The 24,796-nt window shown below is 42.0% G+C and overlaps 1 protein-coding gene across 5 annotated transcripts in view; it reads right to left on the reverse strand.

The window, feature by feature from the left end:
* The window catches only part of SNCAIP (synuclein alpha interacting protein), a 143,265-nt gene that overhangs the window by 3,315 nt on the left and 115,154 nt on the right, over positions 1–24,796 (reverse strand). For 4 of the 5 annotated variants that reach the window (XM_057490346.1, XM_036903142.2, XM_036903145.2 and 1 more), the window contains 5 exons: positions 17,582–17,707; positions 13,835–14,004; positions 9,840–9,932; positions 8,192–9,260; positions 6,859–6,929 (listed from right to left, as the gene is read on the reverse strand). In XM_057490346.1, coding sequence (XP_057346329.1) covers positions 6,859–6,929; positions 8,192–9,260; positions 9,840–9,932; positions 13,835–14,004; positions 17,582–17,707 — 1,529 coding nt within the window. The remainder of the gene's footprint in view (positions 1–6,858; positions 6,930–8,191; positions 9,261–9,839; positions 9,933–13,834; positions 14,005–17,581; positions 17,708–24,796) is intronic. The other variant, XM_057490345.1, reaches the window with a different exon arrangement.

Genomic DNA, 24,796 nt, shown 5'->3' on the forward strand with positions numbered 1-24,796 from the left:
CAACAGACACATAAAAACACGAAAATGAAAAAATGTGTTCAAGATTCTCAGATAAAATAATTTCCTACCTAGAATTCTATACCTAGCCAAACACTCCTAATTCAGTATGAGGGTGAACTAAAGATATTTTCAGGCAGGCAAGGTCTCAGAAAATTTAGCACTTATTCACCTTAGCAGGCTGTGAAGATGTGCTTACCAAAGCAAGAGAATGACCCAAAGGAAGAAAAATAAAAAGGAAAAGATAGATTCGGGAAATAGGGCTCTACATAGGAGAGAAGCAAAAGAGATTCCTGGAATGATGTACATGGGAGACTTTACGGTGACAGCAGTGTAGAACTGCCAGATAGCAGCAGTAGAGATTGGGGCAGGAGGAAAGAGGGTGTCTCCATGAGCGGACCGAATCTGAGAGATACCTGATTTATCTGGGTGCACTGAAATATTTCTGTCATTAGCAGAGTGTTTAGACATGAACTATAAGACATCAAAATTATTATCTCCATGGAAAACAGTTATATGAGAAAGGAAATGTAATACAGCATACCACATGGATCCAATGTCATAATAATAATAATAATAATAATGAACACTGAATACTAAATTTAATCCCAAAGAGTGATACAACAATATGGATAATGGGAAGAGGAAGTAGGTGTGTGTTTATGTGTGTGTGTGTGTGTGTGTGTGTGTGTGTTTGGGTTCGGGGCAGTGTTGGCTGCTAAAATAGAGCTGGACAAATTCGGTTCATTGTTGAGGATATGGATTTTGGAACCAGACCGACTGAGTTCAAACCCTGGGGCAATAATTTTTATTATCATCATTATCATGTAACCATGACCAAGATATTTAATCTCTCTGAGCCTTGGTTTCCAATCTTCAAAATTTGGTAATAATAGTTGCTACCCTATCATATCATTGTGAAGATTAAAACAGCTCATATACATAAAGCACTTGGAATATGCCCTGGTACGTTGTATATGCTTTAAAGTATGAGCTAACGTTTTTATTTTCTATAGTAGGATGCCAATAGATTATGGAAAGAATATCTAAAATTGAAAATCTATGAGAATGTTATTTAGAAGTACAGAATACTAGAAAAACATCTAAAGGAAAAGGAAGTGGTTGATTCAGGGGAGTGGGATTACGAAACAGGGTAAGTTGGGCAGAGGGGCCAGCCAGTTTTTGTTATAGTGCCAGCATTACTTATTACATGTACGTATAACATTTTGACACAAAAATTAAATTAAAAATAAATAAAAGTTAAAAAGGAAGGCTGAGGTTGTAGTCTAAGGGTAATATCATCATTAGACAATGATGGAGTATTTCTGCTCTTAATATAAGGTGTACTGCAGTCAAAAGCATGAAAAAGAACACTTTCTACTGGACAAAACCTGGCATGATTAGAGCTGAGTCTATACCAAGTAAAATGTTAATTTGAGGCATTTATCCGAATAATATCGGGATAATACAAGCCTCTCTGAACCCTTCAATTACCTAGTCCTGAATTACCAGTATTCAAAATAACAAACGTGTTTGGGTAATTCTGGTATGAATTATTCAGATAATTTGCTGCTCCTTGATTTCATTTTTGGATACAAAAGCACATTCGTAGTGACCAAAATTGGAAAGAAGAAAAGGCTTAAATTTAAATAACAGTTTTTCAAGTAATCTAGCTTGCTGACTCATCTAGGCATGGATTCCATATTTCCATAGCTCATGGTGAGCAGACAGCAATTTAAAGGATTGTCTAAAATGGTCCATGGGCATGCATTACATTTGCACTGATAATCAAAACAGGGAGACTGCTAGTTTTGTGATCTTCTTGAGAGCTTTAGTAAGACCATAACTATAAATCCCATACACTAAAAAACTGGTTCCTAGTTCAAAGAATGGAAACTTAATATCAAAAGTACCTGAATGAAACCGACTGTACGTAGGTGGACTTGGAATCATATGTCCTAGATTTATACAAAGGACATCATTCTTTCTATGGGATGAAAGGCTTAGTCTTCTGTTTTCTCTTTTTTTTCTCTTCCTTCTTTTACTCTCCTTAGTTCTCCCTCTCTTCAATATTTACGAAGTCCCTATAATGTGCCAGGCACCAAGCTAGACGCTGAGGACACAATAGTGCTATTGAGGGTCACTGCTCTCACGGATTTCACCTGCCGTTCACGGAGTTTGCCGTGCCTGAACTGTATCCTCCCTCCATTCTCCATGGATTATGAGCTCACTGGATGAAGGGCCATGCCTTATTCTGGCAGAGCAGAACGCGTGGCTTAAAGCTACAGAGGTTGAAGTGCGTGCCCTGGCAACCCAGGGACATGACATTCAGGAAGGGACTCTACCTGCACTGTTCTCAATTGGACTCTGCAGGGAGGGAGGAGAGGAGGGTGGAGTTGGGGAAGGCGGTTGTAAGTTCTTAAGGTCTGTGACCACACTGAACTGGAATAAGCATGCGAGCATAATGGACTTCTCACAGGATGACTGGGTTTCCAAGGCAGGTCTCCCACTTGTACTGCGTGGGGGGCTCCACCTGCCCATCTCCAGCCTTCAAAGGGCAGTGCTCTAGACAAAACAGGGTTCTTAGGTACCACAGCTTTTGCTGTGGCTCAGCTCAGCATACTCTGATACTAAACTCTGTTTCACTGTTTTCCTGTGGAGGAATATGCTTTCTCCCTGGCCCTGGTCAATCTTGAGAACTCCGGCAGCTGATATAAAGAGTTTATTAAGTTGTACTAAGATGCTGGAAAGACCTGATCATTTTAACTGTTCCCTATAACGTGGGCATTTTTCTCTTTACACAAGATTCTACTATGGGATAGCCAGTGACAATGCAAAATTGTGGCCCTTTTCAAAGAGGAACTTGTCATTTATTGTAATCTGGAGAAATGGTTCAAGATTGGGGTCTTCTCCCTCCTCCAAGTTATAGGGACAAAGCTTCACTATGAAATAAGGGTTTTCTCTCTGAAACTCATTTGACCCTGTGCAGGGAGCACAGAACACCTGGGGAAACACAGGGAGGTGTGAACCGGAAGGCCAGATAGGCTCTGGGCGTTTCTGGAACAGGGGTCACCACCCCAGGTCCCCAGTGTCAACTCTTGCTGATTGATTGGCTCTGGACCCCAGAGCTAGTATATCAGAAATGAAAACACAGGAAAACGCTTCAGATAAGGCTTAGAAATTGGAACTATCATTTTGGAGAACTCTTCTAATGAACTTTAACAAACACTTAAACTTTTCTGAACTGTTATATTGGTAAGATTCAACCAGCTCTAGGGGACTCACTCCAGAACTATGCAATCAACATGCACAGATAGCTTGGTTAACATACTGATGACTGAGTAATTATGTAACTATCCCTTCAAGAATCCTTAAAAAGCATGAGTTAAACATAAATACTTCAAGATCAAACTTTTAAGACAAGATTAAAATGTGATTATTTTACTATAACCAGAGACATTATGGCAAGGATGCATTTGTTGCAGGATAAAGGATTCCTTTTGGGGCTGACTGCATTTTCCATCATGATTCTGGGAATTCTGTTCAGTGGACAGAGGGTATGCTCTGCTTGGGACAGGGTTCAGCCAATGCCTCAGCTCTACTCATTTTCCTGTCTAGTATGGTGTCCTGACAATAAGGACAGAAATGTGTATGTGTGTGTGGTGATAGTAGGGGCTCCCTGAACTCTGACCTCCTGTGGGGCACAGCAGATGAGCACTGCCAGTCCTTGCATCATCTGGGGCCAAACATAGCACTCTCTTTGAAGTGCCTGTTGAACAACCTTGACACCTATGCAAAATATCTGATCCTGGCTCTTGGCTCTGGATGTATAATTCCCAGTGTGGCTAATTCCTTGGCAGTAAAACTCACACTAATAGTGTTTATTACTTAATGTTTTTTAAGGAGTCCACTCTCATGTTGGTGCTAGGATTAGGAGTTTCCTGCGGTTGACCCCCTGGTGCCACTGTGGTCAGACAGGGTGTGGCTGGTGGTGGCTAGGAGTTAATGCCCCCTGCCTAATGGTAACTGGAATCAATCCTTGTGTCATGTGTTACAGGTCTCAGATAGACTTAAACTTTGGGGAATGAATGTCTTATTGGCATTTTAAGACAAACAATTGCAAACATTCCTGTGGAGTTGTAATAACTCAAAACCAGCATGTCCTTTATAAGAACAAGTAAAGATAAATCTGCTTGCTATGAACAAAGTCATCCTCTGCACTTGAAACACACTGGGAAAGCTGTTAAAAAAATAGAGTTGAATCTAATTTTAATGGGCATTGGAAAGAAATTTAGATTCTTTGCTATCAAGCTGTGACCAATTTAGAAAAATAAATAGTAAACAGAACTGCTTCATATTGCTGATATTCTTTAAAATGTTGTATTTATTGTGCCTATTTTTCCTTTACCAGGAAAAATAAAAATTTCTTCGGAACTAAAATGCGATGCCGGTGTGTGTCTGGAGTCCCTTGTCCCACTCCTCCTAGGGCTGTACTCACAGGGCCATTCAGTGGCATAATGTTTGCAGCTAACTCCAACCCGGGGACTGCCGCTGGTTCCCAAAGTTATATAACCACCAGCAACCCCTGTTAAATTACATAATCCCTGTTATCCGAGAGGGGCCATTTGACCTTCAAGGAAATCCTTGGGCCAAGATTTGGAGCCTCGCTGGTAGCTGAGCACCTGGGTTCCTTTCCTTACTGCATCTCTCTATGGGGTGCTTTTTCCATGGGTCTCCTAGGCAAAATGGAGTAGGTCCTAGAGTCTGTTAGGTGTTTTTCATGCCCAAATTCCCATGCTAGTTTTAACTTCTCTGAAAGATCTTTATTTCAACTAGAAATATCCATCTTTATCTAGGGAGCGAACTGGGCTGGTTCTCTCTGCCTCTGTGTAGCTATGAGTCAATCAGAGAAATCTCCCCTTTCTAGCTTGAACAAATAAGCGGGTTTTTCACTTCCTATGGAATACACGCCAAACTAAAACCATGATAAAGTATAGCCTAATTTATAAGGTAGTGACAGGAAGGGGTCAGGATGCTTATTTAAATAAACTGAATATTTTTATTTTGGGGTGTCTGCCTATCACTAAAATCAAACTCTGTTAATAGGTAAAGCCAATAAATCTGATAGGTTCAAAACTGAGCCTTCATTCAGAAGGATTGTTCCTTAAACTGAGTAAGAAAGTGTTTATCTAGTGTCAGATATCTGAGTAGCCCTATAAACCTCATTTTGTGCTGATTTTTGCAGTCCTATTAGAGTTGATTGTTCAGCTTTGTTCCCTTATTTGTCAAAAGGCAGGGTGAAGTATTTCTTGCAGGAGAATATTCTGGGGTGCTAATTGTCATTTCCAGGTGCTATAGGAGCCTGGAAGAAATGAGAGCTATTTTCCTTCCGCCTCCCGAAGCTTTGCCAAGCTTTTGGGCTTCCTTTCCTTGGAGTATGGTTGTTGACCTCTGTGTAAGGGAAAAAGCACAATTTTCCAGGTACCACAAGACACACCCAACCTAAGACAGGGACAGAGATGGGTTTAGGGGGTGGGGAAGACAGGGTGGGAGAAAGAGAAGTGGGCCATTACCAATGTCTGGGGAGGGAATGTATATTTTTCTATTTCCCTCCCACCTGAGGTATTGGGCTTTTTGCACAGTGTCGGCAGAAGTAGCCCACCCAGTCTTAGGCAACCCATGAGCCTGATCCTAGCAGAAAGCTGCAACCAGTGACTGTGGAGATTCTCAGGGTTTCCTTCAATTTACTAGAGTAATGAGACCCCTGGGGCATGCCCACTTAATGACTGAGGTTTAGTGTTCCTCTAGCCCCAATGGAAACCTGGAGCAAATTCAGCTGGATTCATGTGACATTTCTTGCACCTTAATATTCTGAACTAAAACTCACACCTTCAACTCATACACTCGCGTTTGTGTATAAATATATACATGCACACATCCACACATTTTGGAGGAATTTTGAAGAGTGCTGAAAGGCATGTTGTATTTTTCTTTCCATCTGAATGATGAAATTAAATCTAATTTTGATGATTTAAAAGCAATAGTTTCCTTTTAAGATGGGTTTGGGGGCTTAACTCTTCTGAAATAAGCCAGTCAAGAGGCACTGAAGGCACGGAACCCCCCTTGATGGCTCTCTTTTTATTCACCCCATGTCCTGTTTTGTCAGGGTGGAGCATACTCCCTGGGGGTGGGGGTAGGGGGTGAATGAAAGGCATACCCCCGAGGGATACGCCCAAGCCACAGGGGACCTCCAAGGTAGTCCTTTTTGTGTACACAGTCAATGCATTTGTGAATCATGAACGCTTCTGTTTGAGAAGGACCCTCTTTTACTCCTAGACTGGCTTGTAGATGGGCACTGTGGTCCCAACTGCTAAGCCAGAGCAGTTTCAGAATGGCAGGGCCTTCCTTCTCCCAAGTGCGGCACGCTGGTGGCGAAAGGAGCAGTGTGCAATGAGCAGTGAAATAAAACTTCTCTGTTTCATAGTTCTGATTCTGATCAGAGGTGGATTCATTTCACCTATGACAGGAAATTTAATTTCTATATGTGCTTGGTACTTGACTCCATTAAAACAAGGACTGAAAGCCAAAGTCAACTGGGAAACACAGTATGTAAGCTGAGGAGATTCCTCTGCCCTCTGCTGCTGGAATAAAACCCCTGCAACAGGGGCTTCCTTTCCAAGGCCCCGATACAAGTCTGCCTCCTTCTATTTGGTGGGAGAGTTATAATGTTCTTCTTCCTTGGTGTCAGCTCCTGCTAAAGGTGCTCTGGGCCCGTAATTTAAGAGATTTACTTTAAAAGATCATGCAAGTCAAAACAAAGGCATGACCCTGGCATGCAGTGCCTCCCCCAGCACCACGTACCGTGCATAGTTACGCAGATGTTCTTCAATCAGCGGATTAGAGGAAAGATTGATGCAGCTGCTGTACATCTCCTAGAGAGGTGCAATTAGAAATCATCTGAAAACATGCAACAAGCTCAGTACATGCACGAGGCTCAATAAACAGGAGGCATGCAGGAAAGAGGACAGAAGCTTCATACACTCTGTAAGGAACATGGGGAGCAGTTGAGATAATTGTTTCATTCTTCAGAGATAGAACACATCAAGTTCCTTGGAAAAGTTTTATTTGAGCAGTGTGAGTTTGGACATATTATCACACAGGGCCTGGTGTTTGGGGCATAAGTGTGACTTTTCTGGCAGAAATAAATACATGCTGGAGTCCTTTGTAATGAACACAATTCACGGTGGAAATGAATGTATAGTTAAAATCAATGTTCAATTAATTAGAGTGGTATTAATTAAAACTTGATTTTGGTATTGCAAAAGAATAGATATTTCTAGACCTCATTATAACGAGATTTTGCTGTATAGCAAATAATAAATTATGCAGGTTGTGTCTAGACAGCATGATGGATATACTGGGTCCTTCCATTCCCAGTTCACATTTTGGGGGCTGTACTATTTTTTGATGGCACGGCATGCACAGAGGACGCAGGAAACATTGCCTAAAAAGATGTTTGTATTTCTTATTTACTAGTTTTAAACCAGAGATTACAGTGCATGGCTTTCCAGTAAATGCAATTAGAAAATGTAGTTCATGGCACACTCTGCCATCCCCTGGGTACCGGCAAGCATTTCAGATGCTACAGCTTCCTGATCAACACTTAGGGGCTTGAGTCATAAAATGCCAATGTGGAGTCCCTGTGGTATATTCATCTCAAAGGTTATTCCAATGTTGGGCAGTTAAGTCTTTAGAAAGAGGGTTTCTATTTATGTGCACTTTAATTGGGCTTGAGAATAAACTATCCAGTCTCAGGAAGGGAACAAACTGTTTCTGGGGCAGAATCAATGTCCAAGAAGGGTCTCATTTCACAGCAGTTGGGGGTCGAATCTTGGGCAATCTCCCAGTCTAGGAGATCCTAATACTCAGCCGTCAAACTACTTAGGAAAATTTAGGGACCAGAATAGAATCTCCTGTGATTTATTTAATCTTCTTCTCTTGGAGTATTTTCCCAAGCAAGACAAAGGGGTATATATTCCAACATGACCTACCTCATGAGAAACACATGGATTTGGCTTTCCTTTTGGAATTTTTCTGGGGATGCCCACAAGATGGCAAAGGTCGACAACTTGAAGTGTTAGGAACAACATATTTAATTCAGAGGGAAAATGGGGACACTCTAAATGGCACTCACCGCCTTATTCTTTCCTTTACTGCCAGAGCTTGCAGGATTTCCCTTGGGATCTGTCACCTTCCTTCCCAATGAGGTCAAGGGCAGTGTAGAGGTCTTCAGCTGGTTGGGTGCCTGATAGTTATTATTATTGTTCTGGTTTCCGCTTAGCGTCTCCATGATAGACCGGAAGGTCCCGAAAGGCCTTTTCAGTTGATCCCCTGTGTCACTACTCGTGGAGGTCCGCTGCAGGGCCCTGCCCTTATCTCTGTCTTTTTCTCCATTTAGTTCAAGGCTATTTTGCTCTACCTGCACCACAGGCTCCTCGAAGGTGACTCTGAGCTTCGAGTTCTGAGACGTCCGGCGCTTAGAAGACGGAGACTTGAGAGCGCTTTTGGGACTCATGGCCAGTTTCTGGGCAGCTGTGCTGTCGGGGCTGGGCTGAGCAGGGTCTCCAGAGGGCTGGTTTGGGGGAGTTGTCCCTGAGCCTGGACTCTGTGATTCTAAGTCTGGTTCGCTGCTCTCCGAGGTGGGAGATGGGCTATGGCCATCCAGAGGTTTGGAGGCCTTGACAGTAAAAGGAAACCTGCGTCCTGATGCCAAGGTGTGTTTCTTGATCATCAAATGCAGGTTTTCTGCGCTGTCCATGCTCTCCATACCTTCCACGATGGGCTGAGGCCTGGGCCTGTCAGCCTTTCTTGCTGGCGTGCTCTTGGGGTCCTCGGAGGTGGTGCAGTCCGTGTCGGACTCACTCAGGGACCGCTGCATCAGCTGCCTCAGCCTGGCTAACTTCAGCTCCCGCTTCTCCACAGGCATCTTTTTGGAATTTCTAGAGGAAGCCTGAGCATCCTGGAATTCCAAGGACAGCTTTTCCTGGGTGCACACATTCTCTGAGATATCTTTTCCCAGTAACTGGCGTAGGATTTTATCAGAATCTTCATCTTTTGCTTTGGCCCTGGCCCGGTTGGTTGCTGACAAGCTTCCAAGAACTTGAATCCCCTCTTGGACTACTGGTTTGCTTTTGGTTATAGACTCTTCGTCTGCATCTGGGGATTTCCACTGGGACTTTCTGGAAGCAGGGGAGGATGGTGAGCTGAAAAGAGGATGGGGTCATAGGAGATGATTTCCTTCTGGGTTAAAATGACTTGACCACAAGTCACTGTGTGGCCTTTACGGCTGCTAATAGCTTATAAATCAGTAAGATTGGAATAAGAATAGTCACTTAACATCTGTTCAAAGCCATGTGCAAATAGTCCATAGTGGCAGCTATAACCAAAGTGTAGATGGCCTCACACTTACGCTATGATTAAATCTGTTTTACTGTTTGCACATCAGTTTTGCCCAAGTTTTATCAATTAATCCCATCTTCAAATACCTTATGAACCTACCTAGCCTTTTTCCCATTTCATAGATGAAGAAATGAAAGACTGTGAAAGAGTTAAGTGCCTTGTTCATAGTCTTAGAATGAAGAAATGGCCCAGCCAGAAACAGACCCAGGTCTTCTGACTCAACATCTACCGCCTTCTTCCCTGTGATGTCTCATTTTTATTCCTCTTCTTAAAAGATCTTAAAAGATATCGTCTTCTTAAAAAGATCTTAAAAGGAGATCTAAAAGAAGGCTCAGAGATTAAAGATACTTAAGAACTCTAGCCACCAATGTTCCCAGTATTACCTGGGTGAAGAAAGGAATGACTTGCCCTCTGATTTCTGGGCCTCTAGAAGTTGCTGGAGCTGGTTCTGCAGTGTGACACGTTCCATCGTCTGTCTGGGAAAAATAAACTAATGCATGTTAGCGCTCTGATACATGGCTACTGTACAAGTTGGTATAAATTTTTTTCATGATAATTTGCAATAAATTGCAATAAATCCAAAAACTTTATAAATGTGCATAATCTTCATTCTTATATTTCAGAAATTTTCCTAACAATATAACCAAAAGTACCCAAAAGGATGTTTGTCATTCACATCAGTAAAAAACTTCAAGTAACCTAAATGCTCATCAGTAAGACTGAGTGAATAATTTATCATTATTTCTATAAAGACAGCTATTATAAGTGATATTTCAATATCTATGATATAAAAATTTTCCCTGATATATTTAAAGTATGAATACTTGACTTTCCTTAAGTGAAAAAGGAAGTTATGAAATACTGTAACACAGTCTCATTTTTAAGAAATTATCTATCTATCCGCGCGCACACACACACACACACACACACACACACACACACACATCTCAATAGAAAATAATTTGAAAGATACACTCAAAAATATTACTTACTCTTTCTAAATTACAATTTTTAAAGTGACGTATTAATTTACCAGTCAGAAAAAACCAAAACAAAAGCAAACTCTTTCCATGTCAGGTAAGACAATTAAATAACTTGGTATTTTCTTATATAAAGGGAAAACAGTTACGGCAACACTCAATTTACTCTGGATGTAAAAGAATGTGTATCAGAATGTGCTTTAAGGTTAAGAAAATAGGTTAAAAGCCACAGATTACAGAAAGTGAAATCTGTTTAGGAAACATTAATCATTACAGAACTTGAGAAAAGTGAATCAAACTGATTCTGACTTTAGAGGAATAAGAAGTATTTATTGAACTCTGTAGTATTAGTGTCATAAACCACCACCCCTTTCCACCCACCCACAAAGATATCCATCACATCCTAATTCCTGGAAGGTGTGGATATCTTACTTCATGTGATGAAAGGGAATTAAGGTTATCAGCTGACAAGAAAACAGGGAGGTTACCCTGGATTACTGGGGTGAGCCTAGTCTAATCACATGAGTCTCTAGCAGGGACTAGAAGGCAGAAGAGGAGGTCAGAGATTCATAATGTAAGAAGACCCTGATCTTCTGTTGCTGGCTTTGACCATAGAGGAAGGGCTGTGAGCCAAGGAATACGGTGGCTTCTAGGAGCTGGGCAATGACCCTCAGCTGATAGCCAGTAAGAAAATGGGAACCTCAGTCCTACAACCACAAGGAGCTGATTCTGCAAACAACCTGAATGAGGAGGAAATGAGCATCCTAGAGCCTCCAGAAAGGAATCCAGTCTGCTGAAAACTCTGCTTTTGTAACATGAAGTCAACCTCAGACAATATGTAAATGAATGCATAGTATTCTAATAAAAGTTTGTTTACAAAACAGGTGGTAGACTGAATTTCACCCACAGACTACACAGTTTGCTGACCCTGGTCTAAAGAAAGAAAAAACAAAAATACATAAACGCACTTCTACTTTTCCCACTTTACAAGTTTGTACTGCATGCTATGTTTTTAAGAAAAATATTTAGTGAGGGCCTAATATAGTCTACTTTTGAAGGGTTTATTAGGTGTCAAAGTGAACTGTGATACAGTTAAGAAAACTATTTGGGGGCGACTGGATTGACCGATGACTGAAATCCCAAGTACAAATGGAGAAACAAAGAACTCTGCTCTCTAGATTCAAAAGAAGCCTTTAGCAAGGACTAATCAATTTTAATTATAATATATTACATGAAATACAAATATATGAAATACATGCAAATATATAAATACATGAAAAAAAATCAAATTTAATTTTTCACATATCTGGATGCTAAGAAGTCTAAGAATAAGGTGTTGGCAAGGCTGGCTCCTTTTGAGGTCTTCTCTTTTTGCTTCTGGTGGGTTGCTGGCAATTTCTGGCATTCTTTGGCTTGGATGCATGTCCCTGACTCCTGCCTGAAGGTTCACATGGTGTTCTCCCTGTGTGGGTCTGTCTCTGTATCTACATTTCCCTCCTTTCATAGGGACACTGGTGATATTGGGTCAGGGCAGACTCTGATGACCTCATTTTAACTTGATTACTTCTGTAAAGACACTCTTTCCAAATAAGGTCACATTCTCAAGAAGTAGGGGTTAGGACTTCAATAGATCTTTTTTAGGGAGGGCACAATTCAGTCCATAACACTAGGTGTGTCGATTAGGGCTTCTAACAGAGTTGAAAGGTTGCTATTTCTGAGTAGTAACTATGTTTATTAACTATGAAGAGTTGGCTAAAGGTACTCTGGTAGGAAAAGGTCTCAAGACTGTCTCTCTCAGAAGTTTTGGACTGAGAAGACTGGTGTTTTCCATCCTTCCTCCTGCACTTCTCTCTGTTACTGGTGCTGAAGTCGAAAGGGTATGTGTACTGTGGAAATGCTAAGTGGATTTCTCCATTCCTTTTTAGTTTGCCAACCTCACTGAGGCAGACAGTAAGTAAAAGACTAGAATTACAGTATAACCACTCGTATTTTTATCTTGTCATTGGCCTAACTACAACTCTCTACAGCATTCAGCTTTGGAGACAAGGGAAGAACTGTTGCCTGTTAGCATACATGTGTATTTCATCCCAGGATCATCAAGAGAGAGAGCAGCCGAGAGCATGGCTTTGAACGGTTCACCAATAAAACTGCTATTATAACTTAGAAAGCCTCTCAGCCTCTGCAGTATCGAGACTGAGAGAATGCTTTGTGAGCTTTTCTCTGAGCATGAACCATTAAAAAAACATTTTATTGGATCACTTTAAAGTTCCTTTGAATGGGTATGTCTATACACTACTGGGGGAGTGGACACTAGTACAACATTTTTGGAAGGATTGTAGGCAACATCTATCCACATTTTAAATATGTATGCCCTTTTTCTCTAGCAATTCTCTTTCTAGAACTTATTTTTAGAAAGACCTATACATGTACATAAAGACGTGTACAAGTATGTTCAATGCAGAAAGATAACTCACTGAGTTATGAATTTGTGTGCGTTTTCCCTTCAGTTACATCATGCCCTTCAAGCTTACCTTGCTCACCTGCTCCAGAGGAATTTTATATAACTGGGCAGATGATGTTTGGAGGGAACTCTTTAATTAAAGAAGAATTTTTTTTTCTTGTCATATTATTGTATGAATTACACTTACATCAGTAAAGCCCTCCCACCCTTAACTTTTTTTTTAAGGAAAAAAGGAAAAAAATATCAAAGACTTCATATTTTTCCTCTAAAACTTAATTTTTAAGGCATGCTTCCCTGACATCTAGGTATGCAACATGTACCAGTTTAATAATCTTATCAGGAAAAGAACTGACTTTATCCAAAGAGGCTTTAAGTAATGCCATGCTGACTGAACATTATTTTTCATTTTGAGGATTCATGAATTGTCTGCTGAATTTTTATAGTGCATTTACTGGTGATGGTTACCAGATTACCTATCTGTAATTTCCCAAAGACACATTTTTCTTTTTGAGAAAACTGAGAAACTGGCCCACCTCTAGCCTTTCTTTCTCTCTCATGCTCTTTCTGATTTCCTAGAATATTCAGGGCAGAAGTTTAGGGATGAGGATGTGTGTGCTTGCCACACCCTGCTCCTAATTTAGCCCCGAGATGTACACACACACACAGAGCCTCTCTCTCATCCGATGGGGCTCAGATTCCCTGCTTATTATGTAGCTTGCTCTGCATTTCTTTTGTTGTTGTTGTTTAAATATCATTTGCCCATGCAGAGATGACATCTTTAGCATGACTGAGTTGGGAAGGAGGAAGGAAGGAATCTGAGATGGCTAGGAGCCCTGCATACACCCAGCTGAGGGCAGCCTACCCAAGCGCCTGCTGAAACCTATGCATGGTGGTGACAACCCTGATTTTGTGCTCACAGGAAGAACGGACCACTTACTCCTTTAGCTGCTTGGTGAGCTTCACCACCTGGGAGGCCAGCGACATGCAGGTCTCCACCACCACCAGGTACCGGGAGCACAGCGAGTGGCCATGATGCTCTGCGCTCTGGGAGGGCTTTTCCCCTGCGTGGTTCTGCATGGTGACATTCGCTCCATATTCGACCAAGGTCTACCAGAAATTGCAAAGACGTGATCACATCAAGATGTACTTTTTAATGGTGATACCACAGAAAGGTGATTGGAACTTGTCCTGTTATTCCAAAAGCAGTTACCAGCACCCACAGCAGGCTGGGGGGCAAAGGGTGCCACCATATACAAAAGAAAACCTGCAAGCTTTCAGCAGTTGGTATCAGCTCCCTTCAGAGCTTACAAAGACGCAGCAGAACTGACCCGCTGCTATCTGACCACCCCCACCAGTCTGGGCAGGAGTTGGCTGGGGAGGGAGGCATGTGCTGCCACCCTGAGAGGCAGCCCTGAGCAGGGCAGCCTGGATCTGGGGCGAGATGCTTGTGCCTTTCAGTGCACAGGCTCATACAGTCAGGGACACCTGGAAGGAGGAGAGAGTGGGGTTCTGTTTACCAGTTCCTGTTTGCTTGGGCAGTGCACTTCATCTGTAGCTGAGCCTACCCACCTGGGAACAACAGGAACTCCAGACACGGGGCAGTGAAGCAGCCCACACTTTCACACGTGTCATGGCAGGAAGATGGCCAGGGATTGTGAACATGCTGCTGTCACCCACTACAAATGGACAGCATCCTCCAGCATCAAGAGGCAGTGGGTACCCCGCACATGGGGGAGGAGGATGCAGAACTGGGGCCACATTTCCATACCCGTCAGAGAGCCGGCATTGGAAGGCTGACGTGGGAAGCGGACGTCAGTGACAGACCACTGTGAGCCAGGAAGCAATGCCACCTGGGAGGGACAGTGCCATGGCCTCATGACCTTTCCCATTAAGCAAAAAGACCACTGACTTCTCTCATCCCTCCTCTTTGTCCCCAACACTGGAACCCAGAAAAGAGAGGAGAATAGGAACTAAAATGATGTCTAAAGTGCCGATCATGGCACAGTCACTTGAGCCTGGAGTCTAATCTGGGTTGGGGAGGAGAATGCTGTGAATCAGAAATAAGACTGAGATTTTAAACGGGTTTAGAGTAAAATGTTAACAGTTAAAAGCCAGCGGGAAGTTGTGGAATCTGGTCAAGGTATTATTCAGAGAGAGAGATTTGATGGAGCCAGGCTGATACCACTAATTAAAAAATCAGAACACTTTTATATTTACATGACATTAGACTCCACAAGAAACTGTTACATCAATATTAATCAACTGCCACAACCTGACACGTTCTTTGACCCTATAAAGATGAGGTTATAGGCCTCTGGATTTATCTTTGTGATAGGTAATATTTTTTTCACAAGAAACACTTGTAATTTTTAAATCCCTAGACAACTGAAACTCAGAGGTCACTGAGGCAAATGATTTTCCTTTCGGTTTAGGATCACTTTCCGGGGAAAGGTCAATTTTCCATGAAGCCTTTACCACCCACCTGAGAGGAGTCACAGAGACCACCTCGGCTCCGAGATCCCGGAGCTCTCCCGGCATCTCAGCGCCAGCTCACCCTGTGCCACTCCCTCCACTCTGGCCTCCTCAGTATTCCTTCCAGGGGTTTCTGTACTCAGTCCCCTCCTCACCAACTAAGGGCCCTTGCTCACCCCCTTTCCTATTCTTTGTATCTTTTTTTAAAAAATCTCACACCCAGAGGAAGGACCTGCTTCCAAGATTATCCAAGTTTCCACATCCATGGTGTCTCGTGCCAAGAGTTATCATTTGTGTTAAGTGTCGTGATGAACGAACGCTCTGGAAGGACAGACCACCTCTCCTCACGTTTTAAAAAGAAAAATAACTCAAATCTCAAACAGAATTAGAGGTATCAGCTGGCTTACTTTGGCTTTCAGTCCTTTATTAGCTGATAAAAAAGTTTATTTCAAGACTATCAAATATTGGCATGTTCTGTTAAATGGAAACATGAAGTTTTCAGTTTTTATTCCATTATTTTTATTAAGCAAAAAGCAATACCTTCTCCTTTCATCTTTCTGCAGACCCTGGAAATAACTTGAATTTCTCTGTTTTCTATACACTGGTTTTTCATCGTTCCTTTTACGATGTGGTGCTTTAAACTAAAAGATGCACACTTTGCCAACAATCGGGAAACTTCCAGACACTTGGAATATTTTCTATCAATTTAGCTCTCCAAAGATCAGCTGTGTGTGAGTAGTCACTCTAGAGAGCTTTCTGCTGTTGCCTCTGATTTTTGTTCTTATTAATCTCTTGCCTTTTACATGCACAGCTTTTGTAGATCTTCTCCTGTCGGTTCCCCAGTCTTCTCTACCTTCCTAAGCAACTGGTTCTCACTGCCCAGTTTTCTTTTTCTGATACAGTCTACCTTGCACACAGTAGGAGCTCAATAAGTACCTGACAAATACAAGAGCACAGTAGGGTTGTGATAAAAGAAACAACACCTAATATGGCAAAAAAAAGGGTGCTGCTTTCTCAGAGTGGTTATAGACACATATTTTGAACTGTGAGAATTCGGAACAATAAAAGCATTTTAATTATGACCTTCAGCTATATGTTGTCAATTGTCCTTTCCTACATCTCAGGCAGATGTGGGGACAAACCCATAGATGTTAGATCATGTTCAATGATAGGAATGGTGTGATTGCTCTGATCCTGGTAATTATGATTTATGTTCATAAATTAGATTCCAAGCCAAATCCAAATTTGGTTTCCAATTCAAAGCCTTTCCTCTCCTCAGCCTGTTACTTCTCTTACTCCTTTTCTTTGGCAAATCCTCTCTTTGCTTTGTCGCTCGGGGCCCTAACATGTCTAGGTAAAAAGGTCTAGCAGGGTTTTATAGCCACATGTTTAATATCCAGTTAATATCCACATCCAGGTTCTGAGGACTCTCGCTGGGCTCTCCCGCCAGTGCTGTTAGGATGGCAGCACCAGGTCTGCTCAGCTCCGCATCCAGGTGGCATGGGAGCAGGGGGAAGAACCTCCACCCCTCTGCTGTGGCTCTGCTCCCCAACCTGTTTACTCCATTGCACACAGGGAACATGGTAATATGTGTAAGGCATGTAGGCTGCTGGGTGGGGTGGTTGGAAAACCCAAGGACTCAGAAGATCAATAGCTAAGGTCCCCCTGTAATCAATTCTGGGCCGTTTTGAATGCATCAGAGAAACTCAGTCTTACTATGGAGAGAGGGAGGGAAACACCAGAGTAGGAAGTCTACTTCCTACTCTGAAAATTCCTCTAATCCATTCTTGAAAAGTGCATCCTGTTTCTCATACCCCTGGGAAGGAGAATTGTGCTAATGGCAGCAAGAACAGCCCACTGTGGGACAGACCGAGAGATGTCAGGCTGGTAGTGGTCTCCTGGGCTCCTGAGAATGCTGGGTTACTGAATGCCTACTGTCCTCAGATTTGGGGTTTTAAGGTAATGTTGAGAGAGCAGGAATCGTCCCTCTCAATGTCCTGTGACACTCAAGGAGAAACTCGCAGAGCTATCTATGCCAGTATTTGGGTGGATTTCTGCAAAAACAAATATATCAATTTAATTCCTCATTATCCACTGTTAATAGAAAAAAGCTGATTTAATCCAGCTATTTTCCCAGTGAACAAAATTTCCATTTCTTGTTTCACTACGTCATACATTCATTTCTCTCTGCAAGGCCAGGGGGCCTGCGTACCTGGATGCACCCAAGGTAGCCATGCTGGGAGGCTACGTGAACGGCACTGTTGCCATCCTGGTCCACTTCATCCAGCGAGATGCCCTGTTCTTGCATAAACTGAAGAAGCCATAGGAGAATCTTTTCCTATAAACACAAAGATTGTTGGAATTAATGGACTATCTCGTAGAGAAGTCTAATACAAAGGCAGAGGAAAACATAACTCCAACTTGCCAAGCTTAGATATATCCCATTTGGTATGAATTGAAAATCCATGCATCTCTCACTGAAGTTATTGAAAGAGGAATGCTCAGAGAATTTTAAAGTCAGGAAGTTATGTCAGAAATGCTCTTGTTTTACTACTTACTCTATGCCAGCAATGCTCTTGTTTTACTTACTTGTTCTGTAGATAGGAAAATTGATTTTCAGAAAGTCTGAGTACCTCGTTAAAGTCACACAGCTAGGCAGATCCAAAGTGAGACCCAGAGGCCAAGTCTTCCGATTGTAAGGCACTGTTTTTATTCCTGTGCTATCTGTCTGTAGGCTTCCAGAATATTATTATAAAACCTCAGACCACTGAGATAAATAGCTTCTATTCTTAAGTTTGTGAGGCTTTAACCATGTTTTCTTAATCCCATACCTCCCACAATCATCAGGTTTACAGAAAGAGGCAACGCTGTAAATTGCTGAGAGGAAGATAACCTCACTGAAATAAACCAGGACCCTCTGCTGGTTTTTCTGACCCAGTGCTGGTGGTGTTAGAAAGGTAAAGCTTTCTCTTCTTCCATGTTAAAGGGAGGGCACCCAAAGGTCTGAACACAATCTTTCAAAAGCAAAGACACAGAGCAGTCAGCCTGTGTTGGTCATAATCTGTTTGCATTTTACCCACTGAGTCTTTTGTGGTAATTTCATGTTACGTTTGGCCTCAGGAGAAAGCATGGGGATGGGATTTCACTATTTTAAAATAGGAGAATATAATGTTAAACAAATATGAGAGTGGTAAAAACAACAGCATGAAATGCAGTGGGTGGAATTTGACATTTAAAAAGATGATCATGAGTTTGAAAAAGCCCCGAACCTCTCCTTAGCCTTTTTGTAAAGGATTTTTTCTTCCAGTTATTTGCTCGGACTGGTCATGAACCTTCATACTTTTCTGGATTAAACTTGCCTTCACCTTCTGAACAGGCCGGCTAATCTGCCAAAGGAATGTTGGATGAAAACAGCCAACTCCTTTCACAGTTCACCCCTCACGTGGGGACCGGGGCCCTGTTTGTGAAGGCATCAGTGACATCAGGGTCAAACTGAACATCTGAAACACACTTTTTCCACATGAGCAAGCAGGGAGCAAGACCCCTAAAGAGCAAGAAGAGAAAAATGTAATCCATACCTATAACCTACAAAGATGGCACCCAGGGAAAGCGGGGTGAGTGCTGGCTGCACTAGCAGAAAGACCTTGGAGGAAGGGGACCCCTCAGTGTCCCTGGAGGGTGAGGGGGAGCAGAGCATGGTGGGTGGGACTGGGAGTCAGAATCTGGACCAGGACAAGCTGATGTGCTTCATCCTCTTCTTCAGAGGCAAACTTGGAGAGAGCTGGGGCTGACATGGTGACCAGGGCAGATGATGTTTTACATGCATATGGTAGAACAGCTTCTTTTATTTTTCTTAATTAGGTAGGGGAAAAAACTGAAATTACTTTAACAGAGACAGATGATTACATCAAATGATCTTAACTCCTCAAAAGATCTGGATGCGTGGACATATGTCAGGAGAAAGAATGTAACCAACTGATTTCAAGTCACAGCTAAGACAGAAATGTCAAGAGGGCAAGCCGCTGGGGCTCTGCCGTGAAAGGGGCAGCCTGCCATCTGCTATGGGTCATTCTCAAGCTTGCGGTGACGTGGCTTGTTCCATGATATTAAATCATAGAATCCTAAAATTGCAGAGGGGGAGGGATTTGGGGGAATTACCCAATTCACATGCTCTTTACAAATCAGAAAACTGAAGAAGACACCTGTATACTCTGACATTCTGGCAGCTTCTTTCTTTAGCAAGTAAAGTTCAGATGAATTTAAAATATTTAGAAATGTTTTATATGTCCCATCTTGTCAGGCATATTTTCATATTTTTCAGGCTCAGTTAGATATTATAGTGGGAATGTCTATTCCACATGCCCAGAAAATGCCCACAATTCACAGTATTTGGACTTTTAGTAATAGGGCTGTAGGAAATGGGATGCTGCATTTCATAAGACTAGGACTTTCCCTCTCATTGAGATCTGGGGAGGAATCTAGAGACCTGGATGTGGCAGAGACTTCACAGTCTGGGCAGACAGGGCAAGGTGCATGTGCAGGGCAAGAGTCACCTTGGCTCCTGGCCTTCCAAGTCAGGTTCGGTTCACATTGTTACAATAACCTTCCTTTCCTACGATGGCACGTGTGGCTTTTCCTTATACTCAAAGACCTTACCCAATTCAATATGCAAGGCTTACATAAAGGAAGAAGAATTATTTTGATGTTCAGAACAAGGGAGGTCTTTGCCCGGCACCTCAAATTTAGTTTTGCATTCTGCAGTGAACTATTAACTTTAATAAGAACCTATACAGCCAGCCTGTTCACTGAGAAAGTATATTGAAACAAAAATCTCCCTATGATACTACACAGCGATGCATGCCCCAAAGGGACTGGCTGACTGTGCATTTGGTCTAACAACCAACATTCAGGATTTCTGAGATGGACATGGAGATGGCTGCAGTTGGTGCCGGCACTTTCAGCATCCACTCTCAGAGAAATGCCGCTTTCTGCTCTGATTTTGGAGAACATGGAGCACAGATCTATGGTCGTATCATTTAAACAGTGATTTATTTGACACATATATAGTGTGAAGAACAGAATACATATGTATATTAGATATATATGCAATGGTGGCCACCTCCCCTGTTAGATATTTAGCGCTCTTTGTGTGTGTGTGTGCATGTGTGTGCACATACACTTCTGTATATGTGTGTGACAGGGAGATGTTAAAGGAAGACTAACTTCAGATCTTCATTTTCCCATAAACAGATCAGGACATCTAATGCAGTCATATGGGTGGAGGGCTTCTCTGGTATTATTTCTGTTTCACAGATGCCTCTCCCCCTTACATTCATCTATCCACCCACACATCCAAACAGCTACTCAATTTTCATCTACTCATTAAAAACTTCCTCCATGTACACTACTTTCCCCTTTGGGGGACTTTCTGCTCTTTTGGTAACCGTTTTCATGTTTTGGTGTGTTCCTAAAGGAAATGCAATTATTTAAATAGGCAACTGACACATGTAATTTATGGGATTTTTCTGGACAAAGTCTAATAAAGGATCTAAGTGAAAGTATGCTACAGGTTTATTACTGGTTTCAATAAGACTGCTGCAGTTTTTGTTCCCACCATAAGTTCTAAAGGAGGCAGCTTTGTCTGCAATCATAGATCATCTAATCTAATACACCATCAATTTTAAGATTCATCCCATTTTCTCAGATGTTGAAATGTAAAAAAAAAAATATGGTCAGCAATAATTTTCTGATGTCATTTACTGAGATAAATGTAGGATCCAGAGATAGTAAAATGTGAAAAAAAAAAAAAAAAGAAGGTACATCTAAAAATTGATTAAATAGGTTAAGGCCTGAATAAATCTTTGCCAAGCTTCTCTCATACTTTACTTATGGCGAAATAAATAAACTAAATAATATTGCTAGCCATAATAATAACAAATTGGAAGATATCCAATAATCACAAGAGGCACCATTTATCTAGCGTCTGCTGTGTGCCGACAGTGGGCAGTGTTTTCTGGTGCCACAATGTGGCTTTTCTCACTTAGTCCTCAGGGCAACCCTGTGAAGTCTCCATTGTCTCCATTTTCAAGATGAGGAAACTGAGATCCAGGGAGACCTTTTCTTGTGTTTATTTTTATTTCTTAAATAAAGGTATGCGGGACCACTGAGCTCATGCGTGGTAGGCTAGGATTTAAGCGCAGGCTCAGAAGCCTGTGCTCTCCTTGACTCTGCATCTGCAACTGTTCAGTATCCCATGAGTCCTGACTCTGTGTGAAGGACACTCTCCCTGGTCCCCCTTGGGTCACAGAAATCGTGGTTACCTGCCTGCCAGTCCATGGGTTTGTCGAGTTCTGTGTCAGTTATGTGCTTTTACAGAGCTCTGTCTTGGAGAGCAGATGGAAGCTCATGCTAATCAAAGATTTTTGTATCTTGCTTTTATCTGCAATCACAGCACTTTCAGTATTTGTTTACTTATTTCTACCCCATGATGATAAAACAATAGAGTCAACAGAATATTTCCCTTTTTAAAAGGGAAAAACAGTAACACACAGCCTGTGGAAGCATCCCGCCACACCAGCATGCCTGTCACTGACCATGGCCATTTGCAGGAATTGCTGCTGAGCATTTTTTTTTTTAACTGAAAAGGACCCCTCACCTTTTTGATCTGTATCAGGGCTAACATCTAAAATGGAGAAGGAACACAGTGTAGGGAAAGTGCCCGTGGTCAATGCTCAGTGCTATGATGCAGGTTGTTTTTGTAGCAGGATCTCTAGACCGGAAGTCACACGAAGGATTCAGAAACAAGATGATCACAGGTTTGATGCAGAAAGTAACAGACAGCCCACTGGACCCACAACCAACGCAAAACAGACTGAAGCCCCCAAGCTGAGCCGAGGATGAGCACTTTGCTGGGAGCTTGGATGAGGCGATCTGACCCTTCATGTTTGAATGAAACAGCCCAGGTCATGTTAGGTGGCTTTGACTTGAGACAATTCCATCCCAGTTGCTCACCAGCAGCACATCTGTTGAGTGACAGCCAAGCAGGCCTACCCGAGGACCGCACCCACCCCCCGCGTCTCCCCACGGCTTTCACCTTCTTGCTTCCTCTGACTGGTTCTGCTTAGGGGCAGCCAAGCAGTGAAATAATTGTGCCCTCTGAGACCTCCTCTGTCAAGATGAGGAAAGTCAATTGCTCTTATCCAATGATCTATCACTCCGGGAGACCACTAAACACCGCAGGCTACACTGTGGTACTGGAGTTGTTCAAGGTAACTTTTCCAGGAAAAAGGACAGACTGGGAGGCAAAGGGAGTCCGTTCTTTTAGAATCTATATGTGGGGCAGAGGGCAACTAAAATAAACCGAGAGGAATTTTCCTCTGTACTCTCCTTCCAGAGGTATTTACTGAGGAAACAAAACCAGAACACACTCAAGAGGCTGCTCAATGCAGAAAACCTTGCATGTGCTGAATCCATTAGAACACTGTTCAGTAACAGTCTTCCTTGTGAAAATATTAGCCTTGTAACGGTTCCAAGTTCAGCCTCCCCATAGGTTATCTGTTACATAAGTGGCTGCGGCGGATGGAGGATGGCTGGACAGATTTGCCGTTTGAACAGGCTTCTAAGCTTTCCGCTAAGGGCGCTGCAGGACAGCCCTGCTCAAAGCTGTTCTTCAGGTCATGAAAAATGCTTATAAGCTTGAAATAACAACATGAAGTCAACGTTTGGTAAGGATCTTCAAATAGGTCCCTAATTTCCATGTTTTCCTCTAGGCCATGCAAGTAAGCCACACTCTCTACCCAGCCAGTCTCATAACAGGTACTTTCTTGTTTTGTCCCGATAGCTCCCAGATTATGAGAAACCCGCTGTGTGATTTGAATAGAGAAACTGGCATGTATCATGTATAAGCAACACTTTCCAAGATAAAGAATGCCGGATGCCCAGGTATTTACTTAGAGTCTCTGAATGGTGACACAATCCTTTCCTCCTTTTTTTTGGACAAGCGCTACCCAAATTTGCAGATAGCCCTTCCAGTGCTACTAAAATCCCTTGTCAGGCTTTATATAAGCAGATGAAGTCAGAGACGTGAAACAATTATTGAGACAACTTGGGAATAAATTAAATTTTGTTTTATTCTGAAAATGATTTATGAAGCTTAGCAGTGATTAAATTCTTCAGATCATTTGAAAACTCTACCCTCCTCTTTGCCAGTATAAGCAAAAAAAGGGGCATCCTTACCAGATGCTTACTCACTATGATGGCTGCTTGCAGGAAGCATGACTGGGACTTTTAAATACTACACAGACAAAATGGAGTAATTTTGGCTTTTGCAAATTTTAAATGTGCTTCTTGCTCCTTTCTGCATTTCATAGATTTAGCATAGGCACTCACTTCAATGCTCTGTGAGGTACTCCACATATCACAATGTGTTATTAGAAAAAAAAGGTCTTCAGCTATATCAAGACCACTGTAAACAAGCTATACGAATTATCTGCACAGATGGAGAAAAGACAGAATATGGCTCTGAAGCCCAAGGATCTGAGCTGAGGTCCAGTGTTTGCTTATTAGCCATTAGACCATGTGCAAATCACTTAACTTTCTTTCTTCAGTCTCCTCATCTACAGAATGGGGATAAAAGCAACAGGACCTAGTAGGGTTGTTTTAAGAAACATGTCAGATAATGTACATAAAATCCAATGGCACAGTACCTGGTACATATAGGAAACACTACATACTCCTGTAAATATTAAGTGAAGTTTTCACAGCACAAAATGAACTATCACCTAACATGACCCCCATTAAAGAAAGACTGTGGAAATATTTCTCCAAGTCTATTTTTTGAACTTGAGATTGTCATGCTTGAGAAAGCATAATCCCTTGTTGACAATAACACAATTTACTGCCACTGGGAATGTTGATGATGCCAAAGGGGATAGGGTTATATGCATGAGAAGCAATTTTCTTTGCCACAAACAAATATGATTAAATCTCTTTCGATGCAGAACTGACTTTATTTTAAGACTGAGATTGACATTTTGTGGTTTCAATTTTTTTAAAAAGATAATTTATACTCATTCCCCTCAAAGGGCTTTAGTGACAATTTTTTATCCCTTACACTGGATTATGATCTGTGTACATCAGTTACGCACACTGGGATTTCCTACTGTAGAAAATGGTGGTGGCTGAGGCTCATCTACTTAGTGTGGCTTGCTCATCTTTAATAGAGAGAGACTTCCTGGATTAATAGGTTACAAAAGATTTTCTTCTTAATTTTAGGTTCAAGAAAGTTTATCATTTTTCTTTTTGACACAAGTTTAATATGTTTATTGTAGAAAATCTAGGATACTGACAAATACAAAAAGAAAACCACTTGTAATTCCATGGAGTGATAACTGCTATCAACATGTGACATAGTTTTTCAAGTCTTATT

This window comes from Manis pentadactyla, chromosome 13 (genome assembly GCF_030020395.1).
Source record: "Manis pentadactyla isolate mManPen7 chromosome 13, mManPen7.hap1, whole genome shotgun sequence".
Classification (NCBI taxonomy): Eukaryota; Metazoa; Chordata; class Mammalia; order Pholidota; family Manidae; genus Manis; species Manis pentadactyla.